Source organism: Sinohyriopsis cumingii, chromosome 9 (assembly GCF_028554795.1).
Source record: "Sinohyriopsis cumingii isolate HCF-2022 chromosome 9, ASM2855479v2, whole genome shotgun sequence".
NCBI lineage: Eukaryota > Metazoa > Mollusca > Bivalvia > Unionida > Unionidae > Sinohyriopsis > Sinohyriopsis cumingii.
This window is the reverse complement of record NC_142969.1, coordinates 29,045,928-29,072,926: the sequence shown is the minus strand read 5'-3', so window position 1 is coordinate 29,072,926 and position 26,999 is coordinate 29,045,928. Positions and strand designations below refer to the sequence as shown.

Here is a 26,999-nt window from a genome sequence, read left to right as displayed (position 1 = left end):
CATGCCGCAGACACATAGAATGATGTCCCACCGAGTCACATTATCCTGACACCAGGCCGACCATTCCTAACACTAACCTCTTAATGCTGAGCGCCAAGCGAGGTAGCTGTTAGTACCATTTTTGTAAGTCTTTGGTACGATTCGGTCGGGTTCGAATCCATGACCTACCGCTTCCGAGGCGCACGCTTTAACCACTATGCCATCGTAGTGGTCAAATAGGGTATAGCCACCGCGTATTAAACAAACTTGAACCAGATTTTTTGTACGACATCAATCAGGCCTTCTGATCTAGTTCTTTATAAAGGTGAGAATGGACTTCTATTATTCTTTGGCCTCGATGTTAATATTTTAAGGTGAGCCTTTTTCCTTTCAAGTACAGTTATAATTGTACAGGATACGAGCCAAATTGTCAGATTGTGTTATTTCTTCTATAGTTCATACAGCTATTGAATTGTTATGTGGTGATTCCGATTCTTTTTTCTTGAAATTAGTGTTAGTAATATTGTTGTCTGGATCGAATGCATGAAGCAGTTCATTGTAAGCTTGCGATAGGAGGCCATGACCGTTTTCTTCTATATTAGCAAGACGCTTGATGTGGTATGGCACGCAAGTTTAGCTTTAAAATTAAAAAGCTTTCCGTATTAAAGGAAAACTACAATGAATTGAAAAATGAAAATTATAACGAATAGAAAGAATGATTAATACAACAATATGCAAACGCATCACGTAATCATGTGACAATACGAAATGGTTTATTTAAGTCATGTTGCTGACATGTGACAAGCAGATGAAAAGGACTCTTTTTGTAAATATATTTTACAGTATTATATTCTGTTGAAACACTTTTTGTACTGTACACATTACAATAAAAATGGAGATGTCATGCTTAATTCGTCGATCGAAATCTTCAAACGGACTAAACATTAAAAAATAATTAGTTGATTGAAGGAAATGGAATGTACATAAAAAATGTTATCGATATGTTGAAAAAGGACACACGGAATACTTTTAAACTTACTGAAATAATAATTCAAGCTGTAATGGAAAAGTTTCACAGAACCCTAAAACCAACAATGTTGCAGAATTTCATTCAAAATCAAAATTGAAAATAAAAGTTTCTTTTACCAGACTTAAAAGATGGTTTTGATAGCATTCATCTCATATCAACAGACAAAACAAATTCGAATCAAGCAGGGAAGAAAACAGAGCAAGAGTATTATCAAATAATTGATGTACCTGTCAACATGTACATTTGGAACACCTATAGTTAAAGTCAGTGAAACAGAATTTTAGAATACAAACATGATTCATAAGACACCGTCTTTCAATTTCAATCTTTACGGAGAAAAAGTTTAATTTCAGGCAAGTACTTTCACGTGTACTAGTTGTTGCAATGGGTGAGATTTGTAGGTGCATTTTACGGACAAGTATTCTTCTGTATGCCATTATAACATATATTAAGTTTGAAAGCTTTTGAACGATATAATACAGAATGAAAGGTATGTATATATTTAGGAATAGTCATTTGACATTTGACATTTTTCGAACTAGCTGAAAGAAATTTCATTAAATAAGTGGTATGACTGTCTATGACGTATAATGTATCCGATGTATCTACATAAGAGTTCATAATGGCAGTTTTAAGGTGCACGAAAATGTTGATACTGAAAGATAGCACGTTTCAAGACTGTAATGGATGTGACAAATAGCGAATTAGAGCACAGAGAATTTTAAACATAGTATCTAATTAGGAGGTAATTACAAAATCAGAGTGTATAACGAAAGTTCATCCAAAAGCATTACAGCTAAATGACAAATATTGAACACTTGAAAAACAAGATAAGTAAGATAATGTCCTGGCTGGCTAATAATTAAGATATCTGCGGTAATTTCAAACATATGGATTTGTTCAAGCTCAATCTACAACGTGAAGCTTTTGTCATTTCAATTTTGACCGCCCTTGCTTTTCACTTCTTTGCATTTTTTCAATAATAATACAAAATGCATGTGGTTGTAAAATCAAAGCTGCATTTTCAAAAGCACCTGGCAAATGATTCTTTCGATGGTTTTAAACAAAATAATAATTACACCAAATGACTTTTTATTAGTTTCTAAGCAAATTATTATTGCTTCTAACAACATTTTACGAGTTTTAAATAAAGAAATAATTAGACCAAACGGTCATTTAGATAAGTCGCTAGGGAAATATAACAGAATATATGGGCACTTTCTGTAGTCTTACACCAAATATCCATTACAACGAATATATTTCCAATAGAAATAAAGTTCCATTAATAAGTTATTTTCTTTGATGTCAATCCAATGCGCAATATCTGTCAATATATTAGAGGCTGTTGATTTAAGTGCCGATAGGTATTTCGTCCTCCTTTTGATTCGTATTCTTCTGACAGCCAGAAACAAGTAAAAGTTAGCAAGACGACACTATTTATAAAAGTCTGTTATATATATATATATATGTATATATATATATGTATATATATATATGTGTATATATATATATATATATATATATATATATATATATATATATATATATATATATATATATATATATATATATATATATATATATATATATATATATATACATACATACATACATACATACGCATAAATAAATGCATAGATAGATCGTGCTAACGTGTGAAAGATTTACAGTTGAAAATACGAGATGCAAAAGTGTTGTCTATAGACAGTTGGTCGCAATAATTTGTCCAGCTATCATTCTCTCTACTTTTATATACATCTATCACAATATATTAGCGTTTATTTTCAAGAAAAACGTGCCAACAATGCTCCATGAAGTTTTACTTTTTATTAATAGCTAACAATCATATGACAGAATCATTCGTATTAAAGCAAAGTGGTAGGTGATGACTACTAATTTTCAACGTATCTATGTCTTCCATATCGAAATAACGGTTATCATTTCTCGCGTCAACAAAGATTTAATAGTAGTGGTATAGTAAAAGGGAAATTGCAATCCTCTATATTTATCACGGTACATAAATATCTATATTGTTTCTTATAAACTTAAGGGAAGATAAGCATAGACTGTGAAATGTAATTATTGTCTTCTCTTCAACTGAAAGGAACGAATGTGTGTGAAAAACAATGTTGTCGTAAAATTATGCAAACTAAGGTTTGTCTAAAGCCATACATTACAAAATTCTGATTCAAAACGGGAAGAATCTTGATTTTGCATAAAAAGGAAGGATTAGATTTAATCGTGACGACAATCACATAACATTTTTTGAGTAAACATTTTTCTTTCCAACTTTAATATATATATATATATATATAGAGAGAGAGAGAGAGAGAGAGAGAGAGAGAGAGAGAGAGTCAGACAGACAGACAGAGAGACAGAGAGAGAGTGAGAGAGAGAGAGAGAGAGATAGATAGATAGATAGATAGATAGATAGATAGATAGAACTTCGAAATCGACTTGATTCTGTTAAAAAATCAAAACACTATAATCAGCTAATTCTAATTTTTAAATAAAACTTCGGCTGCAAATTTCATAACCGTGTACTTATAGAAAGTACTTTTGTTTGTGAAATCTTATAATCTATTATCAGCTTATTTTGGGAGAGAGAGGAATCATATTCCTTTGGAATTCATTTATTCGGAAGTAATGTATTGTTCTTTACATGGTCATGCAAATATTACGGAGTCTTCAGCTCTACTTGTAAAATTCAGCCATTACCATGGTCGTCTGATTTTCTTCTACCCATCTAACCTGTTCTTCTCGTGCTCGTCTACACCCATGTACCAGAATATATTGTCTCATAGTCCATTCTTTTAGGTTATAGAGCTTACATAATTAATGAATGACGTTGACCTTGACATTCTCTTCCGACTTATTCATCACGCTTTCTCTGACTATCTTTGTCAAAGTATTACTCAGGTGTTTCTATGACATAGATATATGCTGCTTCCACCACTTAGTTCATTCACAGTCTTCACGAATAGATCATACTTTGCATCAGACTTAAGTAAATGCCTATTAACTTTAAGACTGTGTCATTTACTAATGCAGAAGAACTCTAATTATGGAAAGGGTCTGGTTTGTTTTGCAAAGGCATTAAAAATCTCTTCAACATTGTCACATAACATAAATTATCTATCACCACATAGCAATCGTGAAGGTCGCCTAATGTCTTTGATCTGATGGTAATATTCGAGCCCTAGTCCTTTCGTTTGCGAGTCATGCATGCACTGAGCCAGTGCTGATTCAGAGATCTTAACACGTACATAACATTAGACACAATATAAATCAAAAGGCAAGCAATCACATTGGGAAAATTATTATTAGGAATGAAATTTCCAAAAATGGACATGTCAACAGTCACACACACACACACACACACACACACACACTATATATATATATATATATATATATATATATATATATATATATATATATATATATATATATATATATATATATATATATATATATATATATAAAAAGAAAGAGAGAAATCAGCTTTCTTTAGTAATATTTACTTCCTGAAGTTTCAAACTATTCCACGCTCCTTTTCGTTTCTTTGTAATTTTCTATATTATATTGCAAAAGAAAATGCATATGGTTGCCAAATCAAAGTTTAGATCACGAAAGCTACCGGCACATGAGTCTTTGGATAGTTTTACACCAAATAATAATAATGCCAAAACTCTCTTTAATTTGTTTCTACCAATTCCACAACTGCACATAGTGGCACTTTAAAAACTTTCGACTCGTTCCTACAATGACGTTTTGCCTATATAAAAATGTTCTCGGTATGACAGAATGAACAAAATATATATGAATATCGAATTAACATAATATATATTTTTGTTTTGAAATTGCAAAAACGGTTCTTGCATCCAGAACATCTTAAAACTAAATAAAAAGTAATTGCTATGTTAAATAATAATTATACTTTTAAATCCAGTATTTGAATCTGATAATAATAATTGGAAAATTATTGGAAAACGATTAAACGTGCTGTTCTGTTATTACGATATGCATCACAACAAATGATACTGGTATTGTCAATAATTAGGATCACCCACTACAATTTGCATATTAAGTCGATTTTGATACGGATTCTAAAATGCAAACCGTATTCATCAGATATATCTGTCCACTTATTATAGCTGGAAATATTTAAATAATAGTAATTTGCGCTTGAAGTTTTAGTGTTTTAAATCTGTGCAAGTCTTTGCTTAAATCTTTATTGGCTCCGTTTAAATTTGGCGTTATCTGCATTTCTTCCACCAGTAGTAACCTATGGGAATGCAACACAACATATATGCTACACAGTAGCGCTATAACTTTGATACTGTTACGGGCGTAGTTTGATAGTGACAATACGTCATTAATCTGGTATATATATATATATATATATATATATATATATATATATATATATATATATATATATATATATATATATATATATATTGTTGTTGTTGTTGTTGTTGTAGGGTTTAACGCCATTTTTCAGCACACGCTAGGCTATACATAGCGGCCAGTTTTAATGGTGGAGGAAGAACCCGGGAAAACCCCGGAAAGAACCACCGACCGACAAGAAGCTACTGGCAAGCTTTCTCACATACCCACATTGGCTGAATCCAAGACTCGAACCCACGCAGACAGAGGTGAGATGGCAATGATCCGTAACGGAGAGCGCTTTAGACCACTCGGCCCCTTGGGGCCTCCTATATATATATATATATATATATATATATATATATATATATATATATATATATATATATATATATATATATATATATATTATGAAACGTTTCCGTTGATGATAATGCTGGAACACGCACATGACAACAATATATGTATTATCTTGTCGAACCTCATTATCTAAACTATGCTGAATATTACTGAACATAAAACAATCATCACTTTATTACCCGTACATGAAATGTCAATAATGCTGGGCTGATTAAACATGCAGAACAGTGCACAGATTACGTATACGAATAATTATATATGTGCTAACTATAGCACCAAACAATGATCGAGTTTTATGATTATATATGTGCCAAAAAACGGCTCTAAGCAATGATCGTGTTTAATGAGCATATATTCGATTGATACTCCAAAATATACAAATCCCAAGATTGTAAAAACTGATATCAAAATAATTTTGACTTAATTTGTAGCATTAAACTTTATAGGAAATAAAACGTTCTGTCAATCAGAGTTCAATCCAAAACTAGTGCAAAACATTTTCTAACTAAACAATTGTATATGATTCTATCCTTACCGTAATTACAGGTAACAGTGAACTTAAAATGTTGAAGACATGCAAAATGATAATTTTACCTCTGAATTAATCTTTACGATTTTATGAAATATTTCCTGTGTTAGCTAATATATCTAGTTGTCCATAAAACATCATCCACTTAAAATGTTGGCTCAGAACATCTATATGGACTTTGTCTGTAAAATCTGTTTCTGTAGTGATGAAATCTTTTTCCTTCACGAACTCTTGTTATTGCATATGACACAAACATTCGTAAATTCCCTATCTTGAATTACACATGATTTGATGCTATTATGTATATATTACCGATAATTCCATAAGATTTTACCATCCATGCGTTAGATAAATTTTGTGTCCCATTATCATTTTCACCAAACTGTACTGAACGTCTTACATGGAACTAAAGCATAATCATGTTTCATCTTTGCTTACTCTCCAAACATTCATCAAAACATGTGATACGAACATGTAACTTGTCCGATGATCAATTTAATCGCCCGAGCACTTGTAAATAATTACTTTCTTACATAGTTTAATCGTCGAACATTAATTATTCAAACTGAGTGAGTCAACTAAACACTTATGGCTATATTGCATGTGCAATTTAAATCGTGATAAATCTAAAAGCAAAAGATATTCTCGTCCTGTTTTGGGGGGCTTTGTTTCCCGACATACCGAAGTGTACTATGTCGACCACGTTGATTTGTGTTAGGAGAACATTCGTCGAACAAGTGAATAAATAGTGTAAGAAGTCATTCATGTACTGCATAAGTTCACATCAAATCCGAACGGAACAAAATCATTGTGTAAATAAGATCCTGAGTTTGACCGTAGGTCCTTCTTTTCCATGTATTTACACTGTAGGATCCTATACAATGTGCTAATATTGAAAATAATATATTATAGAATGACATTTAGAACAACGCATTCACAAGACCAAATACATCCTAATTTATCACCTTTTGGACAACACTGATTTGCATTGGTAAAATTGGAAGCAAGTAACTCGTTATCCGTTATTCAATCATGATTAAGGAATACTTGGACCCATGTTTATATTCTTGAAATTGACTCTGTTTAGCAGCTCAAGCCATTACTGAGACACTGTCTCTATGAAACTCCTTACTTTTACTAGCAATTTCACCTGTTTTTTCGCATGCTTTGACGCTCTTCCGAAACAAAAAGAAAAACGTATCGCTCTGTATGCTCTAGTGGGTTCCGGGTGGTTGAGAAGTATAGGGCGTTCGCCTTTAAAGATCATCGACAGCTCATCTTTATCCGCATGGGTTTGGGTGTCGCCTAGGCTAACGTGGTATGTGAGAAAGCTTGCCAGTAGCTTCGAGTAGGTTGATGATTCTTCCGAGAATTTCCCGGGTTTATTTTCTCCACCAGATTTACTTTCGACGATGTATCATGTACTGAAAAATGGCGTTAATCCCACGGCTAAAAAAATGCAATATGTTCCTTAGTGTGCCACTTTGATTAGATTTTCTTATGAAAGATTGCCTTCTCACAGAATCCCTTTGTTTTCCATAAAATAATACACTATATGCGCTTGCTCAGACATACGTATTTATCTTTGCATACCAAGAATCGAGAAATCTGGTCGTTTTAAGTGTGAACCAAAGGTTGAAAGTTGTGAGCTTTTCTAAATAATTCAAACAGAATACAACTTGAAAATAGGTAGCGATGTTAAACCTAAACATATTATTTTATGTAAGAGATAAAATGTGATCCTTGCAGTGCATTGTTTATGCTGTATAAAATTAGTATGTAGAAGATGCTTAGGCGAAATGATTGGCTAGCATTTTCGGATATATGATACATCACGTGATTATTCTTTAAATTATTAAACTAATGATTAATTTTCTGCCATTCAAACAATATCATCTACATTTTTGTTTACCGTTTCTTTACAGGACTTTTTCTTCACTACATCTACACAATCAGATCAACTGCATTTGCAGGTAAGACACACACACACACACACACACACACACACACACACACACACACACACACACACAGAGCATAACAACTTCGAAGAAATTATTTTCTTTTCGACAACTTCTATAATAGAACTAGGTCACCACAATATCAACACTCTTTAGTGAAATTAAAATATCTCTCTCTCTCTCTCTCTCTCTCTCTCTCTCTCTCCATTGGGTAACATGTTGGCATGCCGAGTTGCGACCGAAAAGGTATACGTTGGCTAACCATGTGCTCACTTGTCTGAGTAATTTACTATAATTGTCTCGGCACTTAATAGCCTACTTGTGTTGATGTGTCATAAAGCACAAAACTAAACAGTACCTCTCTTATTGTTTAACTAAACTGGTTTGATTCAATGTGAACTTTATATAATCAACCACAGAATTTAACAAAAATCCTTATTATATAAAAACAAGCAGAGATTGCTACATGTAATACAATATTCACTAAGTTAGAGAATCTATGATCTTTCTGAGGAGTGCAAATGTATATCCTTTCTGATGATGATGATGATGATGATGATGATGATGATGATTATTATTATTATTATTATTATAGTTAACAATTACCCTTCAATTCGTGGCGAAAATGGAAAAAATATATGTGTTGTATCTTTCTCAATAATTTGCCAACTTTCTTTAAATTCTATAAAATGTTGTTCTGCTTATATGCCAGTATAGAAAACAAGTTATTCATCTTACATACCAATGTTGACAATTAATTATTCCGCTTATATGCCAGGCAATAAGGTTTCTGCTTATATGCCAATATAGACAAAACGTTATTCTGCTTGTATGCCATTATAGACAAGTTAGGCTGTTTATGTGCCAATATAGACAAGTTATTCTCCTTATATGCCAATATAGACAACAAGTTATTCTGCTTATATGCCAATATAAACAAAAAGTTATTATGTTCACATACAAATATTAACAACCGATCTTAATAAGGTATTCTGCTCACATACCAATATAGTTATCAGATGTCAATATCGCTTCTCCGCTTTTGCGGAAGATTGTATCTTCATACAAGTCGAGCCAGCTATCATTTGAAATGCAGTCTTGTCAATTATAATGACTTTAACATGTCAATATATCGGACAATAAAATATATATTTCACAATAATATTTGTTAAAATCAAATTCATAATTATAATTCTCGTATAATGTATGATCTTGAAATTTATTTCCTTTATTCTACGACTGTTTAGCACTGATGTGATAACCTCGAAACTGGAGTACATGTATCCTAGCAGAAGAAAGATTATAAACAAACTGCTCAATAATTGTTAATAAGCAGTAATTAATAGGATTAATTAAAGAGTACAGCACTTCACTCTTATAAGTTTACTTTGCATATTTTATCAACGTCCACTTGTCAGATTTTAATAGTAGTTATAGAGTTCTTCCATAGAGTTGCTATCATGGGGTACAGGAAATAAATACCATTTTTGACAAATCGAGATAAAACTTGTGGTACTGAATTTATGTCTCGTGCGTTACAGCTTTGTTTTGCCCGGATGTAGTACCTGGTCCTTATATGCATGCCAATGGCACCAGTGCAGTTGTGGGTGGCTCGACTATTTCTTTGTCTTGTGACCCAAGTTACGTCATAGATGGAACAGCTCTTCACAAAACAATCAGTTGCATTATGGCGAACAATGGCTCCACAGGGATATGGGATAGTACAATCGGAAATTGTACTTGTAAGTATTGCATACAACATTCACGTCGTATCAATATGTCTTCCCTCTGTCTCTATGATTGCAATATGATTGCTTAAATGTATTGCGTATTAGTGAGCATAGATTTTGTTGCAACATCTAATATCCTTTTGATTTCGGATGGTTGATCAAGACAGACTATGAAGTGAAAGTGCAAGCAAAACTTTTGTAGCACAGATTTCTGTTTAGCAATACTACATTCATTAACATAATCGTGCATATCCTAGCAACCATATTTCTGATCAGTTATTGACTGAATATTGAATAGTGTGGACCCTTTATCAAAGCGATAGCTACCCCATTTACTGCAGCACACAGTCATGCAGACATATCTTAACGTACTCAAAATATCCGCGAAATGAAAAGATGCCAATAAGCTATGGGTGCTTTTTCATATTTTATTTCAGTGAAAAAGTGTTTACAGCCTACTATGAAGAGTCACATGTTATTCTCAGCTGTTACAGGAATTGTGGGTAGCAATATGACAGTAACTTGTGATACCGGTTATGCGTTTCATGTTGATCTTACAAAAGATCCGGACGTTCGTGTGCAGTCCTCAAAAGTTATCCGGTGCAATGATAACAGCTCTTCAATCCATGGTGTGTGGAACGATCCAGGGACATGTGATGGTAATTGAATGTATTACTCGTATATATATATATATATATATATATATATATATATATATATATATATATATATATATATATATATATATATATATATAAGAGGGATACCAGTCTGCAAAGTAAATGTTATTTTAAAAAGTATTATAATATCATAAACTTTCACTGGCAATAACCTTACAATATTCCGTTGCATTAAATGTATAAATCTATGTTATCAAAATTAATAAAGGATCGAATAGAGAAACTTCATAAAGAAAGCCAATATAAATTAAGAAATTATTCAGTGATTACTTCAAAGTTGTAAAAAAGTTTGATCAGTGTGTGTTATTGTGTCTTTTAACCATTTGACAAAAAAATGTTTGTAACAAAATTAAATGCAAAAACAGATTCATGAGTTATCACCATACATGATGATGATGATGATTATTAATAGTCTAGAGTACACTTTTACGAGTGCCACTTGCAAAACTAGCTTGATAATTTTATAGTATACTCATTTTAATGCATTATCCCTAAATTACGTACTTCCATTTTTATCCTTTTTTCTGTCTCCGCAAGCACAACTAATATATCATTATTTATATCTATACAACCCCAACTGTTATTATTATCATGTTATTATTATTATTATTATTATAGTTATCAACTGTAAGACACCATTGCTGCAACCCAAAACGGTGCTAGATTCAAATGGGAATACTTCATATGGCACGAGCTTCACTGTGAAATGTATCTCTGGCCACAGGTTTGGTAATCAGTATTTTGTGTTTCATGCCACGTGTTCTTTGAATGCAACATGGGACAATGACGTTGGATGGAATTTGGATTCGTCGTATAAATGTGAACGTAAGTCCATATTTTATGTTGTCTGAGTTATAAGGGCTCCATACATGTATATCTTCTATCATGGTCATCCTGTGAATTTCAGTAGAAAATCCGACAGATGTTTTTGTTCATATTTAATACATATATGCGGAATGGTGTTTTTGTACGTCCTTTGAGTATGAACATAATCATAATATGATTAACTGGTTTGGTTTATGTGAGTACGTGAGTTGCTGATCAATCCAACGTTTGCTCTGGGCTGTCTTTGGCACACTTGAGAGAAGATGCGGCTTGAGGTTGCTTGATCAACAGAGAACGTGCTGCAGTTATGAGGTATACGCTTCTCGCGCTTCTGTGCTGTTTCTGCAGTTCTCCTCAGTTCAAATTTTCTCTCTCCATTATATATCAGAGTAGTCCAAGTGGATACATCCTGTACAAGAACTTCCCAAGACTCAGGGCCAATGTTCAAATGTTTCAATGATAGCTTTGAAGCGTGTTTCCTGACCACGCAGACCACCACGAGGTCGCATTCTTTCGTCAGCTTGTTGAAGATTTTCTTCGGTAATTGTTCCTACGACATCATGGTAAAGTGGCCTGATCATGTCAACTGTGATTCCGTTAGCAGAATATGAATGACTGGAATGCCAGCCGTGTGTAAGCCCCGGTGTATGGGACACTGTCCTGTCATGTTATTCCCAGCCATTTCTTCAGGCAGCCCATGTGAGGATGGTTCTGCTTATTGGCACCGCATCTGTACATAGTCCAGGTTTCCTATGCATACAGCAAGGTCGGCAACACACTGGCTTTGTAAACATTAATGTTTGTTTTCAGACTGATGCCTCTGAGCTTCCACACATTTGTGCTAAGTCTGTAATATGTCCCACATGCATTAGAAGCAACTATGGCATTGGTTTTGTCATTGATCTGGACTACCTGTGACAATGTCCTGTCGAGAGAGTGTTAATTGTTCCACTGCCACAAGGGTTTTTCCATTTACTGTATAAGTCTTTCCTGGCTCATGTTGGTGCATTATATACGTCTTTTTTACACTGAATGAGACCGAAATGTAAGTCTGAACATAAATAATTCATTCTATATTGCATGTCAAATTCATATTTTACATTTAGGGACCATTCGACAGCAAGTAAGAGAACATGGATAGTCAATTCCTATAACTTTGTTTTAACTGGAGCTTCCTCAAAGTGCAGACCTTGCCATACGTCTGGTATCTGGCGCCAATTCCAGTGTCATGTGCATCATTACGCACGGCAATAGAACATTATATTGAAGATTCATCTAGCCACAAAACGATCTTACTTGACCACATTGGTGACAGGGAATAGTTCAGATGACTTACCGTCGTCCATGACACAAACGCGTGTGCTATCATAGAACTGCTGAAACAATAAGATGAATTTCTATAAGCAAACACATTCTGCCAAGGTCCTCCAAGGGCGCCCACGACTGACCGTGTCATAAGATTTTGTCAGGTCGATGGATATTACAGATTGACGGTCTGTTACTGTCATTAATGCAGGTGTTGTTGAGCTGCAAACACCGTGTATTTGGTCCCACGTCCACTATGAAGCCGCACAACACTAAGACAGAAGCCCATGAACAATATGAAGCACAGGGTGTTTCAGTAGAGTTCTGGTGAGGCTTCAAAAGGCTATCGAAATTATCTCTTGGGGGAGGAGAATAATGTAACTACATGCGGTTGAATTAAATTTAAGTGATAGAAATATTGCTTAGAGTCACCATGATTCACTAGTTAAGACCTGTTTAAATCATGGATGTGCGTCAGTTAACTAATAAGTACGTCATTTTTTATTTGCTCTTGTTTGCGTTCCTTTAGAACATTTTTTATGGTAGATGGACTATTCCAACAAAATATGTATCATTTATTGCCGTATGTCTTTTTTATCTTTCAAGATACACATTCCATTGTGTTTTCAATAATCCACCATAGGTTTTAATATTTCAAAAAGATCATCTACAAAAAAAAACCAGCTGAAATATAAAAATATGAAACAGGTGATATATAAAAATATGAACGACTATACAGGATAAATTTATATTCAAATCTAAGAAAACCCGAACACAACAATCCAGTCAATCACTGCAAAATAGAATCAACAACAGAAAAAAATAGAAAATATAAAGAAACCAAAAATGGCATCATAGGGTAAGAAGAAGTCTAAAAATTGCGTAAGGAGGTTACGGATGCAAGCATAAAGCAAATTTGTCTACTTGACTGCAACTCTTCACCTCCTCGTCTTGTATGCTATATATATATATATATATATATATATATATATATATATATATATATATATATATATATATATATATATACATATATATATACATATAGATATATAATTTTCTTTGAAATAATCAAACATGTAAGTTCATGTATTCATTTAGCAAGGACGTGATATTTTTGAAATTCTCCTGATTAGTATTCGAGAAGCACTTGCCTTAAAGGTTTTCCAATATGAAAGTTTTCGAACTTTTATTTAAGCAGCATCTTCCTGCTTAACCTTTCTTGACTGTAGACTGGATTCTTAAAACTTGATCAAAGCTGAAATTCAAACTCGAAAATATTTTCCTATGATGTAGTACTTAGGGTATTCGTTTGTCACAGATAAAACATTCCGAGAGCAAGCAAAGACAAAGAAAATCCCCAAAATTGTGTACTTCGTATTGTTTAGGCACATGTATCGGATAAAAACACATTTTATCTTTCAGCATAAGTTTTAGCCTCGTATGCCTCACATGTTCTTCAGCACAGAAGCTCCGGATCAAACTTTCAACATTAGATATAATATTTGCAGACAATCTGCAAAACAAATTTCGCACTAAGGGGAACCAACGTTTGAAGAATGGTATACTTCTCCTAGACTAACTTTTTTAACTTTAAGCTTGGACATGAGTTTCGTGCTTAAAATGTTTCAAGAATAACGATTTCGTGCTCATAGACTGCAGATGCAGATCCAAACCAAACACGAAGTATGTATTATAATAATTTCATAACTTCGTCATTTCAGAATTACCAGGCTATATAGGATGCTTACCATCAAACTCTACATATGCTGCCATTGAATTTGAGGCCAGCGGAGTACAGGATTGCATTCTTATATGTACCCAGCATCAGTATAGGTTCACCTCCATCGAGGGAAGAAAATGCAAATGTGCAAACAGCCTGAACATGTCAGCAGAAAAGTTTGATGATGTCGCTTGCAATATAACGTGTGCTGATTATGACGAAACACAATCTCGGAAGCAAGCGTACTGCGGTGGAAATGGAAAAGAGAGCGTTTTTGTGACTATACGTATGTATCTATTTTAAATCAGTTAATAGCAAGTAAGGTTCTTGCCGATCCAAAACTCTTTAGGCAGTGCGATTAATATGAAAGCTGCATTGTAGCAGTTTTTTTTAAAAACGGCACCGGAAGCATGTATGGTACCCGCCTTTCTTTTGCATGCTCTATTACGGAACGAAGCAACAAGAGTAAATTATCTGTTGTTATTGAATGTATTCATCGTTAGATAAATTCACATCATTAGTGCTTTATTATTCGATGACAATATCAGCGAAACAAACACTTCGCCATTGTATTATTTGCATAGACTATGAACTCGCTTGTTCCATTTCACTTGCTGTGCCCATGGTGTCACTCTAAATAAGTAAACTAATCTACAAGTTTTCTTCACTCTCTAAGCTTTACCACTTTACCTACTTTACCTACTTTATAGTATAGTAGTAACATTGGTAGTAACGGTTACTAATAAACTTTGAACGATAAAATATCTTTACTGAAAAATCGATCTATATATTTTCTATGTTGTATGTATGAATGTAGCTTGGTGGATAGAAAGAAAGGTAGACACCATGCATACTTGCGGGTAGGAAGGTAAATGCATAGGAGGCACGTGCAAGGCTAGAGAGATTGGTTGGTAGGTAGATACTTATATAGGTGGATAAGATCGTAGGTAGATAGATGTAGGTCATGCAAGCTTGATATGTGGAAATATTGTGCGAGCAAATGTGGAACAGGGGAAAGGTATCCATTAATCCCCTTACCCAATAAGGGGATTAAAGCATGTTCCCATGTGGTATATATATATATATATATATATATATATATATATAGATATAGATATAAAGTGTGTGTGTGTGTTTGTTGGTGTCTGTGTGTGTGTATGTTTGTTGGTGTCTGTGTGTGTGCGATATGCTTTAAGATAGCCATGAGATCATCACTATTAAATATGTTCGTCATACTTGTTAGCGTAGTATACACACTCCGTTTTATTTTGTTTGTTCCATTGTTTTCCCTCTTAATGTATTCTCTTATCAGCGATTATTGCTTTGTTTTATTTGTATCATTCTTCATTTATACGTCGTGTACTCTTCATTGAAGAGCAGTTACCCATGGTATAGAATAGCTGCTGCATCCCTTAGTTGACATTTGATCAATTATTCAGCTGTGTTGTCTCAACCTTAGTCCCATAGTTGACATTTGATATGTCATTTGGCTGTGATGAATCTCAATCTGAACCTTAGTCCCATAGTTGACATTTGATCAGTTATTCAGCTGTGCTGTCTCAACCTTAGTCCCATAGTTGATATTTGATCAGTTATTCAGCTGTGTTGTCTCAACCTTAGTCCCATAGTTGACATTTGATATGTCATTTGGCTGTGATGAATCTCAATCTGAACCTTAATCCCATAGTTGACATTTGATCAATTATTCAGCTGTGTTGTCTCAACTTTAGTCCCATAGTTGACATTTGATATGTCATTTGGCTGTGATGAATCTCAATCTGAACCTTAGTCCCATAGTTGACATTTGATCAGTTATTCAGCTGTGCTGTCTCAACCTTAGTCCCATAGTTGATATTTGATCAGTTATTCAGCTGTGCTGTCTCAACCTTAGTCCCATCGTTAACATTTGATAAGTCATTTGGCTGTGATGAATCTCACTCTTAGTCCGACAGTTAACATTTTTTTTTCAGTTTATCAAATGTAACGAATCACAACCTTAGTCCCATAGGTAACATTCTATTAGTTATTTAACTGTGTTGAATCTCCGCCTTGGTTCGTTTGGAAGTCAGTGTTAGAAACCAAATCTAAACATAGTATGCGTTATTAGAATATCCTTTCAATATGACCAATCGGCTCCCTTAAAAATGATAGCAAAAACCAATTCACAGATTTATGCAAGAAATAGTGTACCTATTTCCTTCAAACAACGATAGACACAATGAAGAAATCTGTATTTTCAACATTTCAATCGCAAGGCTCGTCTGTAAATGAATAAACATCAACAAAATGCAGCGCCTCAATAAATCTAAACAATATAACAGCCTAATTGTAAAAAATTCTTCATCTACGCTGAAATTCGGCGTCCATCAGATTCTTGAAAAGTTAAAAATAACAAAATGTCGCTTACGGTCGTATTCATTCATTATTATAAAGGTTAACGCTTTGAAATATTGACAGAATTGTATCCTTGAGAAATATTCGTAATGTGTTAATTCTGACTCTAATAAATCAGAACTGTTATTAACAGCACGTTGTGTAATATGTTATAATATCTTAAATGTACCATTTTTCTTGACTTTCATTATGCAATTGAAAGAGGTATATCCTTGTAGACGTATAACCTAGAGAATACACATCATGAACATCGTGCATTCTTGAATGTATCATTGTTATATTTCTGTTTTGTTAGTTGATTGTATACTTGTATCTTTTAAATAAATTAATGGTTCATTGCAATAGAATGTGGAATATAGCCTTCAGATGCCCTCTAAGTACCAATGAATACTCAGAACATTTGCATCACGGTTAATCTCGACACTTTCCCCAAAATTTCATATCCAGATTGAGGTTCAATATTTAACACTGCGAAATAATCAGAGATGTTTCATTTCTTACGATCCTAAGCAAAATTACCATATTTTAGGTACATGGTGAAGAACATTTTGGTAACTAAATTTTCAAATTTCCTTTAAATTATTTTGATAAACTATTTTACTTTCTAAGACCACACATTCACTCTGACTGTATAGTTCTGTACTAGAATCCTATAGTAATTACACTGATCTAGATTTGTGTAGCATATGGTACATTTTAAATGCTTACACAAAACTGATTCGAGCCAACTATGCATCCTTTAATTCTATTTAAACAAAATACACTATCCTATTGTTCAAATATTGTGGTTCACATTGTATTTCGAAAGTCACTGTGGAGTGGAAACCAGCATGGAGTTTATATTCCTCAAATTAATTCACTTACAGATGGTTGCTATGAGGACAGTTCAATCGACTTTAACTCTACTGGTGTATTCAATGTAACTGGAAATAAAACAGTCACATGTCAAGAGAAATGCAGAGGAAGCGACTATGCCTACGCAGCTCAGATTGACAACAAATGTTTATGCACAAATATGACACAACAGAATGGAACGATCACGACAGATGACAAATGTGCAAATACGTTGCCTGGTGACGCATACACTAATATAAGCGATCTATGTAAGCAGAAGACCAATGGAGATATGTTAATTAGTGTGTTCAAATATTACAAGACAAAAATATATTTATATACAATTACTCACGTACAAAATCAAGCTTTAGGACAAAAGTATAATATGCGTATCGAATTGTTCAAATGTTACCTGATATGTAATATTGGCGCAAAGTATATTATCCGTTTCTATGCAACAAATTATTCAATCATGTTAAAGCTATAAATGGTCAATAAGCTAACATCATGAAAGTTTCTAAGAATGCACATACGTCAATTATGGTTCGGTAAAGTTATTTTGCCAAGATATCCAAGCAAATTTACTTCTGTAAAATGTCCAAGAGAAATGTTATCGTATTACATTATTTTCCGACTCATTTACATTGATATATATGTATCGTAGCACCATGTCAAAGTTGTAATAAAATAACGCACAGAATTGATAAACACTATTTTTATTGATTTCCACTATTAACCAACTATTTCCATTTAGATGCAACTCCAGTACCTGCTAGACACTGCCAAGAGCTTTTCAAGCTAGGAATTCGAGACCACGGACTGTACATGCTCAAGGGACAGAGCCAGCCAACTCAGTGCTATTTTAGTGGTATTGTTCCTTATTTATACCAATCCTCTTTTCTAATAATTAGAAAGCCGTATAACAAAATTAAAGTAAATGATATAAAGACGTTCAAGAAGAAAATATGTATAATTTATAATATGTTCTCCTGTCTCACTTTTCTTTATATTCTTATTTGTAATTTTGTGGTTTTCTTTCCTTTTTTAATATTTACGAAATCGCCTTTCAACTTTTATAAATCAAACTATACGCATCTAATTTGATCTAAAATAAATTTGCAAAAATATTACCATTTTAATCCATTTCTGTTGGGGGAGTTAAAATAAATGATGCATGTATTGGCTATAATTTTATGAAATATGATGAAGGAAGGAGACACATGACAATGCACGAAACAAAACGATCCATTTAGTTCTAATGTATTATAATAGAGAGTGAATCTGGTTTTATATATAAGGAAGTAACATCAGAGAGTCAGAAAAGGGAGAGAAATATGTATCGTTAATTATGTACATTATTAAATAAATAACAGCGTCAAAAAGTCATGCAATTAAATTAAGATCAAAACATTTAAAGGCTGCTATCGATTATGATCAATACTACCTTTGAAAATGCTCAGTTATATCATTGAAAGTCAATCTTCATCAAAAATACGTCTGATTTAATTGGGATCTTCTTCCATTTTCTCCAAATTTCCTGTCTGTTGCTTTCCATACTTGTTATATCGCTTACACTCTCAAAACACTAATCTTCGCACCATTAATCTTCGGGCATATCAAATTGCAGATCAGTCAGTACAGTGCGAACATGGGTGGATTGGCTGGAATCAGGCATGCTACTATTTCCACTTAGAAGCGGCTGACTTTACCGGCGCATTAAAATCGTGTCGAAATCTTAACGCAGAACTTCTATCCATTGTGTCACATGAAGAGCACATGTTTCTGAAGGAAACGAAGGACAGTAAGTGACCCTCATATGTGAGTGTGAGCGTAGCTGGATGGTATCTTGGTAACTGATGTCATTCAATGAATGCGTTTCTTTGCAGATACGGGTACCCAGGTACAATCGGGAACCTGGAAAGAGTCGACAAGACGAAGACAAGCACGAATCATGTTTACTTGTGTTTTGTCTATGTTTATTTCTTCTTCCCCAAAAGAGTACAATATTCATGCAGGTTTTCAGGCATATTTAAACATGAATAAAAGGGTACAGATTCGTGTTTTTGCATCACAGTGGTGCATCCTCTTGCTCTTTTCATTATATATTATATCAACTCAGCAAATTCCAAAGCTGTTATTAAACTGAAAAATAAAAAGATTCTACTGCAAATGTGCCAAATTACATGCGATAAATCGGCACAGAGTTGGTACAAATTTGCAATAAATATTCATGTGATCGAAATTTTGTGATCGAGAAGGCCGTGAAATGCAATATGGAACATTGGGAAAAGCGATTGCTAAACCCAAGTAAAATTATCGTTATCTTAATAATATATTTATGAACAAGACATTATTGTCATGTTTGTTGATCGATTCAATTACTTTATGTCTAAATGGATGAAATACGTTTGGTTGATTAAAATATGGTCTTTCTTCGACTCTTTTAATCATTATGCAGTTAGTAATCAAATCATGTAACGAAATGCATGCTCTCATATTTGACGATCTCCTTGTTCAGTGTACGAAATTTCATGAGCCCTGCTTTTCATATCAGTTATTGCGATCATTTCTTTTAGATAACCAATGCTAAACAAATGTTTCTAATGATTAAAGATGTAATTACTTTCAACTTCGTGTTCAAACGTGCTAATATACTAGGTTTCATTAAAATACATAATTACTATTTACTTGAATTGTTTCTGTTTCCAAGCCATTATACTTTTTCAAAGTTATAACTCTTCAGTTGGCACTAGTGCAGAGCCTTCTTCCATATAAACACACTGAGCTTGATAAATATTCATTCACTCTTGCCAGTGCTCATACGTCATTGCAGAAAAAAATATCCGAGTCACGACGTTCGATTTTGAAATCAATGTAAGAGCGCTGGGTAGCATATTGTTTCTTAAAATTCTGATAGGTTCAAACTGTAGTAAAAATCAGTTCCATGTATACCAGTCACTATCTCAGTTAACTAAATAATCTTGACCCCAAAGTCAATTGGGTTTTTTTTAATCAAACGGATTTCCCATCATTACCGAGATTTACAGAGATACTATTTTTGATCAAGAATTACGAATTTTTAAAATTACACTGTTCACTTGCCATCACATATTAATCAAAATAAATTGTTTCAAGATGATCACCATGACGGCCATATTGTAGGTCAGACTGTTTATGATTTTCATTAGAATCCAACTACAAAGTATGTATTATTATGTAGGTTAAATCACAGGTTAAATGAGGAATATTAATAACAGATTTTAAGACTGATTCTGTGGTGGATTTGTTGAAAGTCATAGCGGTACCATTTTTATAGAGAACTTAGAGAAAACACGTTGACAACAAAAAGACATCATTTAAGAATGAGTAGAAATAGCAAAATATACAATATGTCTGCCGTTGCTGCCATTTTTGAGGACCGTTCGGCAAATATTTTATTAGAACCGTCCATATATTTTAATAATCATTTTAGTTAAACACCCAAATCCGTACACATATCCGTTTAGTCGATGTAGAGATAACATAACATTTTAAAATGGCTGTCTTGGCGGCCTTTTTAGATGTCCCATATGCATATATTACCTGTTATACTTAAGGATGCAACTGTCTCAGAAGTGTTGACTTTCTTTCAAGTAAGTAAGGACGTATAGAGATAATACGTTATTGCTAATGGACACTGGACGCCAGACGATGGAAGGATGGTCATCACATATACTCTTGTGGTTTTCCATTGTTGCAGCTAATAAAGACCAAATTTTAAGAATGGAGATGTTCATTATAATACTGCCTCTCAGTTCGACGTTGATTCAGTTAGTCAAGGACAACATATTTTCCAAACACAAATAAAAGATTGAATATGTTTTACGTGTTTCATCAACCTGAAAAAGAGTTTGTGGTATCTATTTTCAGAACTTATCCTATTTGTTGTGTCTAGTTTAATTGGGAAGCACTCGTTTCATTTTACAAATCAAATATATTAGGGGAAGATATGACATCATCATTAAATATAAAAGAATATTTGACATTTTGTGTTATCACCAAGGCAGATTTTTTTACATAGATCGATGCATGTTTTTTCTTTTTCTTCTTCTAGTCTTTGATGACTATAAAAGTCCCAGCATGTGGCATTTGGGACTTCATAACTTTCGAAATTCACCAGTATGGGGCTGGGTAGATGGAAGTTTGCTTACGTACGCCTTATTTAACCCGTCACATCCGATCAACGAAGACATAGATTGCGCTGTTGACACGAAAGGGAACTACTGGACCACCACGGAATGCAAGAAAACATATCCTTTTATTTGCAAGAGGAACCAAGGTACGTCTTTAAATCTTACATATCAACAGCATGCACCATGCATATTAATTTGCAAACTACAGATGTGTTACGCACTACGTCAATGAGGGATATTTTTAAGTGTGTAATTCCATGTCCATGATGTCATGGCAACACGGTAACAAAAATAGGTCTTTCCAACGGAGCATATGTATTTAATACTCATGAAAGGCTTTTAAATAAAATAAACATTCGCATCGGTAAAAATGAGCAAAAGGGACATTTTAGTATCGTAACTATTATGCACTTTCATATATATGTAGGCTGTTTATAGTTTCTGATAAACTCACGTCATTTGTCCGTTGAAGAGTATTTTATACGATCAAAGTTTGGCAACAAGATTTCAAAAGAGTACGATGTTATCATGAGATATTAAGTTGTCCTGCATAATAATAAATGACACCTTCGGAAAATGATAAAAATGTCTAAAAGTAAATAAATTATCCTAGGTCCTGAAGTATATTTTAAACTGTTCTAAAGGCTCATTTTGATTGGCGGACTAACAATCGCACGTTCAGAGGTTGTGTGCTCTCCAGGACAGGAAGTTGGACAGGTCTCCACGATGCCTCGCTGCGTGTAGCAAACTATTTTTATGTATTGAAAGCCATACAATTGAAGTTTAACCGTACAGTATATATATATATATATATATATATATATATATATATATATATATATATATATATATATATATATATATATATATATATATATAGACAGATAGATAATGAGGTAATGTGCTTTGTCATCTTTTCATTTTTCATATGTATAACCGTGTTATAAAGGCTTACATAGCCATTCCTGCCTTACCAGCATTTAATCATCATGCGCCAACAAAAGCAGCAACGTTCAACCACATTCAAACTTTCTCGATTAATTAATTATTACATTGCATCGCTTATGTAAACATATTCAGCAAACATCGTGCACATTCTGTAAAGTAATTCAATATTTTATTTGGTTCTTCCTTCATTCGTGTAATCATCTTGTGTTGCTTTGTAGTCTTGAAAAAGGAATCGGCCGATTCGATATGCGTTTAAGCTGGTTTGGCACCAAAATACCACTGTTATTTGTCTATTTTTATCTTTCACATTTATTATTTTCCTGACTAACACGATAGTTTAGGAAGACTGTTATTTATCTGATTTGTAATTTTTACTATATATATATATATATATATATATATATATATATATATATATATATATATATATATATATATATATATATATATATATATATATATATATATATCTTCAGTGTCCAGTTCTTGTATAGCATTAGATGATCCGACAAAATTGGTGAGTTGTACAAATAGATCGGAAATGACGAAGTCGTTCTGCATCCAGTTCTGCCTAGGCCAGAATCTTACAATCGGTTTGCTGAAGGGTAACACATGTTGTTGTGAGAATGTTCTTCCTCCAAGCAACGAGTCCACGAACTGTGTCACACCTTGCTCTGGAAATGTGCATCAAGTCTGTGGAAACATTTCTGATCCATCTATTTACAGTGTTTTCAATGGTATGAGTAATATTAACATGATCACTTACTATGCACGTGCGTTTTGCAGCAAATGCTCTTACAGAGAGCTATAAAAATATCACGATATAACATAAATATCTACAGCATTTTCACCTATTTCTGATCTACTCAGGGCTTTCATACCTGGTCGCACCGTAATCACTGAGTTGAAAGAAACTAAAAACCCTGGATGCAGGATGCTAATTTTGCTTAGGCGAACATCTAGACTCATGCATATCAAAAGTTGGGGAACTAAACCATGATGGGTTTTTTGGGGCAGGATGTTGATATATTTATTTTAGGGGGAGGGAGAACATTTTATCGACGTTTCTATCGTCTGGCCTGAGACTACTTTGTAAATTCTAAGTCTTATTTTCCTACCAATCATTCCCTCCTCACAAGTTTTGGGATTTTTGTGATTTACATCAAAACCAATTTCAATAAATTATGAACATTGGACTGAAAGGAGAGGAGGGCAGATGTTGGAAACGTTTTCCAATGGCTTTTATGTGATAGCTCTCGATCTGTGCACAAAATAGCAAACCGTCAATGTCAAAATAATTGTGTGTTAAGGAGAATCGATTGTTTTTATTGTATCACATCCACGATAGTTTTAAAAGGAAAAGTACATTATCTTGTATTCTCTAGCATGAAACACATGGGCTTATACTATATTTGTTTCGCAATGCTTTCTCCATTTGAACCATCGCACACTGATGAATATATTTCAATTATATATCGATCTATCTGAAAGGGAGCTCCGTATCTACTTTAAATTTTAATAACTATTTGCAATGTTAAATATGATAATAATTCAAAGTTTTAGCCAATTATTATTTTCAAGAACATATTGGCCTTCTTGTTAAAAAAAGGAAGAGAAAGTGAAATTAAAAAATGTCAAGAAAAATCCTACATGTATTTATTATTATTATTATTATTATTATTATAACGCAAATCACCATATTCCTCACTATAATAATAAAAATAATAATAATAATAATAATAATAATTATTATTATTATTATTATCATTATTATTATTATTATTATTATTATTATTATTATTATTGTTATTATTATTATTATTATTATTATTATTATTTATTTATTTATTTATTTAGTGACTGAATATAGGGCGGCAGGTTCATGCGAGGAGCTAGAGATCCAGGGGATAGGAGACAGTACATTTAGGCTGAACACAAGTGGGAAAATCAATTACACGTATTGTCAAGCTACAAGTAAGTTGAGCATAATCCAACATACGCATCATCCCGCCGCAAGTAACTTGAACAAAATCCATTAAATACATTGTCCCACAACAAGTACGTTCAGCAAAATCCATTAAATGCATTGTCCCACAACAAGTAAATTCAGCAAAATCGGCAACATACGCAGTTAGGTGTATGAAAAATTATTTCCCCCCAAAGACAGTGAAACCAATGTCTCATCTCCAGAAACACACTACTGCAGCCGACTCAGACTGGTACGTGCATGATTCCAACTGGTAGTATTTTATATGAATCAGGCCAGCACGTGAAAACTCAAAGCCACAATGAAAACAATATTTTGTCTTACAAAGACGGTTCATGGGATTCCTACATTTGTATAGGTCATTTACATGTGTTTAACACTTTTCTAATTAGATCAATAATGTTACTTCCATGATGTGATTCATTGGCTCAAGTTTGGAGTTTTCATCTGGATGGGAGAGAAAACAAAACGCGTTCACCATGAAACGATATCTGCTGCGACACCACTACTATTATTTAATGTCTCTATAAAATATATATTTAACTAATTCATGACTGAAATAAATGTTTCACAAGGTATTAAATAAAGAGTCAGAAAAAGTTTTAGCGAGAATAATCCTAGATAACGTTGTTGGCATGATTGTCCTTTTACTAACGCTTTCGGTTTATTTATGGCTTTTTTACTTTAGCCGAGGATCACCCACTGTTAAACATATTGCATTACCATACAATAAAGCAGCAGTTCTACTCAATCTGTCCATCGTAAATTTTTAAACATAAAAAAATGCAAAGAACAGTAACTCAATTAGTGATTTACGTGTCTGTAATATAAGTCTAATTAGAAGGACATAACATTGTCTTGAAGCGATTTTAAAGCTAATGAGAGATAGCCCAATATTTCCCACAGGGGTCCATCTTCAAACCTTCGTTTATACTTCCTAGTCGTTCATACCGCTAAGCAAACTATACCACGGCAAATCACTTGGTCTATCCAGTTTCTGACCTTTCAACCTTTATAAGTTTGAAAACGCTTTCTAAATTCTGGTTAAAACAGCCCTCTTGCTTACATCACAACCGAGTAGCTCATAAGTTTAGCATTTAAATAAAAATGACTTTACTGAAATATTCCTTGGAGAAAAAATAGAATGTACTCAGTTGCATTAAACAATTGAGATCATTTTTTGGATAATACAATGACATTATAAGGCTTTCAATGCTTTTGTTTCATTTTGTTTCATTTTGTTTTTCTTAATATAAAATATTCCAAAAGACTTTACGTTTTAATTATGGGTACAAACCCAGTCTCCATCATAACAAATGTGCATTAAAATGACCTTTCCATTTTTTTTTTACTCTTTGTCAAGTCAGTTTATTTTTTTCAATAGAAAAGTTAATTTCTTAGTGCGTTGTTATATACTTAGGTACTTACACGATGAAAATTACTGATGATATAAATATGGAGAAAGGCAGAAACCAAACGACTTTGAGAGAAACCGACATATCTACGCACGGACAGATGAAATGACAGGCAGACGGACAAAACGGATAGGAAGTTGTTGAACAAGATATTAGGACAATAAAAGAGGGATCCGGAAAGAAACTAGGCTGAGAAACACGGGCAGTCATAGTGATAAATGGCACCTGACAGACATCATTTTGTGAGTCAGATTCTCTATAGGCAGGTTTCATACTTTGAAATCGAACGTATGCTATCGTATAGTCAACGTTGACGCCATGGCATCATGCAATACAAACGATTTGGATGTGTTTCAAGGTCATTAACAAATTATATTGGAAATACATGGTGTGTTATGGTGTGATGTTGTACGGTACAGTGTAGTATAGTATGGTCTGGCCAGTTTGCATATTTCAGAGTCATTAATTTTTGAACCACTGTTGTGCAATATTCGAGTGGAGTGAAAACAACTTTCTGGTAATAAAAAGATGACATATATGTACACAAAAAGGATGGCAAACATGGACAGATACAAAATTACATTAAACTCAGAAACGTATACTTTTTGCTACATAACAATATAAAAGGGATGAATAGAGATTATTTAAACACAGTTATCTAGAAAATATTCGAAGACTCACTATAAATAAAATGTCAGTAAGTATAAATTTTGTTATGGAAAGAAGAAAAAGTTA

The 26,999-nt window shown here is 33.4% G+C and overlaps 1 protein-coding gene across 1 annotated transcript in view; it reads left to right on the top strand.

Annotated features, from left to right (window-relative positions):
* Window positions 1–26,999, top strand: part of LOC149791464 (uncharacterized) — an 85,394-nt gene that overhangs the window by 1,454 nt on the left and 56,941 nt on the right. Inside the window, exons 2-12 of the mRNA XM_089969427.1 lie at window positions 8,216–8,263; window positions 9,793–9,993; window positions 10,419–10,640; window positions 11,280–11,486; window positions 14,516–14,800; window positions 17,775–18,011; window positions 18,497–18,610; window positions 19,370–19,543; window positions 21,836–22,060; window positions 23,339–23,599; window positions 24,720–24,836. Of these exons, the coding sequence (XP_089825553.1) occupies window positions 8,216–8,263; window positions 9,793–9,993; window positions 10,419–10,640; window positions 11,280–11,486; window positions 14,516–14,800; window positions 17,775–18,011; window positions 18,497–18,610; window positions 19,370–19,543; window positions 21,836–22,060; window positions 23,339–23,599; window positions 24,720–24,836 (2,091 nt within the window). The remainder of the gene's footprint in view (window positions 1–8,215; window positions 8,264–9,792; window positions 9,994–10,418; window positions 10,641–11,279; window positions 11,487–14,515; window positions 14,801–17,774; window positions 18,012–18,496; window positions 18,611–19,369; window positions 19,544–21,835; window positions 22,061–23,338; window positions 23,600–24,719; window positions 24,837–26,999) is intronic.